Genomic DNA, 2,943 nt, shown 5'->3' with positions numbered 1-2,943 from the left:
TTTTCTACAATGTGAATGTTGTTTCTGTAACTGGACCATTGCTTTAGGAATTAATTGGTCGGGGGAGGCGACCCAGCCGCGTGCCAGCAGGTAGATCGGACGGTTGCGAGTGCGTACATTGAACGATCATTCGGATGACGGATGTTTAGTACATAGCAACTCCCTTTTTATTAAGAGAAAGAATCAGCTAAATCCGTAACTTTAGAGCTTATTATAGCTTTTTTTCGTAGACGTAGCGTTGTTATCAAGTAAGATAGGTCTCTCTGTTTCTATTGCAGCAGTGACACGAGAACCTGGATCCCTGCTGGATGATGTGTGAACATTGTGGCCGGTGACTGCCGTAGAAAGAAGAGGACAGTGACGTTGCCGTTTGACTTAAAATAACATCGATGTATTACACGTCTCACAAAATTGAAAAACTGTATTTCACAAGGGAGCATATAAACATCAACATGCGGAGCAGTATTAAGGTAAGCGAGCACACCAAACCCAAACGTACGTACAGTACTAGAAGCAGCACAAAGCCGGCGTGCGTGCGTGCGTTCGTAGTACTACGTATGTGCACGGAAGACGGCCCAAACCCGGGCGGCCGTGCGACGCGATCGTATTCCCCCATTGCACCCGTGGACCACGTAGTACGGGGAGCTCTTCGGACCTCACACGTCGGCCGGCGAGCCGTCGACGGGGACGGTGTGCCTTGACTGGCTGCCCGACGCCGCCCTCCGCCCGCCCTCGCGCACGCTGTTCTCCGCGAAACGCTCGGTCGCGGCGCTGTACCCCTTGGCACGCTCCTCCTCGGTCCACTCCTTGCTGTAGTACTCCTCCGCCGTCGCCCCTTTCCGCGGCCCGACGAACATGCCGCCCCACTGCGGGAAGTAGATGAGCGTGATGGGCAGCGTGCATGCCAGGATCATCAGCCCCATGTACATGATCCCCGTCTCCGTCTTGTACTTGGTGCCGCGGAAGAAGATGACCTGCGTCAGCACGGCCCCCACGTTGCCGCCGCCGCCGGTCATTCCGGAGATGAGCCCCAGCGACCTCCGCGACACGAACGGCACGATGCCGAACGTGAGCCCGCACGCCGCCTGCACGAAGAAGGAGAAGAGGATCATGACGGCCACCGACGCGCCGAACGAGTAGTCGACGATGCCGAGCACGATGCAGAGGATGCCGCCGATGGTCTGCACGACCCACAGCCCCCACAGCCTGCCGCGCATGCCGAACCGGTCGGAGAGCCAGTCGGACATGAGCCCGCCGCCCGGGCGGGAGATGATGTTGGCCATCCCGAAGCTGGCGGCGATGAGCCCGGCCGTGTGGAGGTTGACGTCGAAGCGGTCGTAGAAGTACTGCGCGACGATGTTGTCCACGGCGAGCTCCACGCCGAAGGAGTAGCCGTAGGTGAGCGCCAGGATCCAGGCGCGGTAGTTCGTGACCGCGTGGCGCAGCACGTTGCCGAAGCTGTCCTTGTGCATCTCCCCGCTCTTGTGCAGCTTACGGTAGTTGCCGTCCGGCATGTCCTGCCCGAACGCCAGCACGGCGATGGCCGAGAACGTCTGCATGACGCCCGGGATGAAGAAGGCGACGCGCCACGCGATGAAATCCGTGCTGCCGATCTTGCGGACGGCCTCGAACACGAGCGGCATGAGGAGCTGCACGGCGCCCCCGCCCAGGTTGCCCCAGCCGCCGGCGACGCCATTGGCCAGCCCCACCTTGGGCGAAGAGAACATGGAGCTCATCCAGAACTGCGTCGACACGAAGGAGGCGAGCGAGAAGCCCGTGAAGAAGCGCACGAGCAGGAACGACGAGGCGGACTCGATGATGGCGGAGCAGTACACCGCGGGGGTGGTGAGCAGTATGATGGCCGCGGACGCCAGGCGGGGCCCGACCAGGTCGCAGGCCGTGCCCATGGCGAGACGCGCGAACACGGCGCCGGACACGGACGCGATGCCGGCGTTGCCGATGTCCTTGCCCGTGAGGCCGAGGTTGTCCCGGATGAGCGGCAGGAGGGGCGGCGCGGCGAAGGTGGAGACGAAGCAGCAGAAGAAGGAGAACCACGAGAGGTGGAAGGCGCTCATGTGCGGCCTCACGAACGAGAAAAGCCAGAACTCGGTGGCCTTGTTGTCCGAGTCCACCGGTATCCTGAACTTGCCCTTGGGCGCCGCCTGCACCCCCATCGCCGCCGGCTTGGACTCCCCCTCCATCTCACCAGCTGCCTTGGCTGCTGCTACACCTGTGTAGTGTTGGCAACCTCGTATGCAATGAGTAATGTGGTGGTAGTACAGTCTCAACGGCGCGGCGAGTATATATAGAACAGCCGGGGCGGCGCTCGACCGGTGCGCGCGGCGTAGCGCAACGGTTGGGAACGGCGAGAGGGCAACGGGGGGATGAATAAAGATTGCGGTGGTGATCGAACGGGGTCAGTGGAAGGCCGGCACCGCTGTGGAGCGCTCGCGTCGCGGTTCTCCGAGGACGATACCAGGTTTTGTTCGCGAGCTGGTGGTGCTTTTTTTCTTTTTTGTAAACGGCGTACGTTGTATTGCTGTCGCTGTAAGGGTAGAGGAGATCGCGTGAGCTCTGACTTTGGAGGCCAAAGCTCGACGAGTTCCGCGGGTAGTGGAACTGCCTCAGCTCCCCCCTCCCCTGCTCCGCACCTGTGAAATATCATTGGCGAATGGCGATGAATGCCTTCAGGATTTCGGCGTGCTCCCGGACAACGCCGCGGCTACTCCGTAGGGGAGTGCCGCTGTACGGAAAGAATGTAGTAACGCTGCTCCCAGACAACCCAGCAGCTACTAGCAGTAGCATCTACAACCGCTCGACGCAGGCTCACCCCCAATACGCCGAGTGGACGGCCGGTCAATGACCGGTCTAGAAAACCCAACCCAAACGGACGCCTTGATCCGCCCAAGCGTCCGGGCCAATCAGCGCCTTTCACATATAATT

General features: G+C 60.6%; 1 protein-coding gene across 1 annotated transcript; it reads right to left on the bottom strand.

The window, feature by feature from the left end:
* Positions 1-375: 375 nt before the first annotated feature.
* On the bottom strand, positions 376-2,687 carry LOC123440149 (high-affinity nitrate transporter 2.3). Its single transcript, XM_045116722.1, has one exon. The coding sequence runs from the start codon at positions 2,199-2,201 to the stop codon at positions 657-659; it is 1,545 nt and encodes a 514-aa protein (XP_044972657.1). The 5' UTR covers positions 2,202-2,687; the 3' UTR covers positions 376-656.
* Between the last annotated feature and the right edge of the window lie 256 nt (positions 2,688-2,943).

The sequence above is a fragment of the Hordeum vulgare genome, chromosome 3H, assembly GCF_904849725.1.
Source record: "Hordeum vulgare subsp. vulgare chromosome 3H, MorexV3_pseudomolecules_assembly, whole genome shotgun sequence".
Taxonomy (NCBI): Eukaryota; Viridiplantae; Streptophyta; class Magnoliopsida; order Poales; family Poaceae; genus Hordeum; species Hordeum vulgare.
Note: the sequence above shows the minus strand (reverse complement) of the source record. Positions and strands in the feature narration are given on the sequence as shown.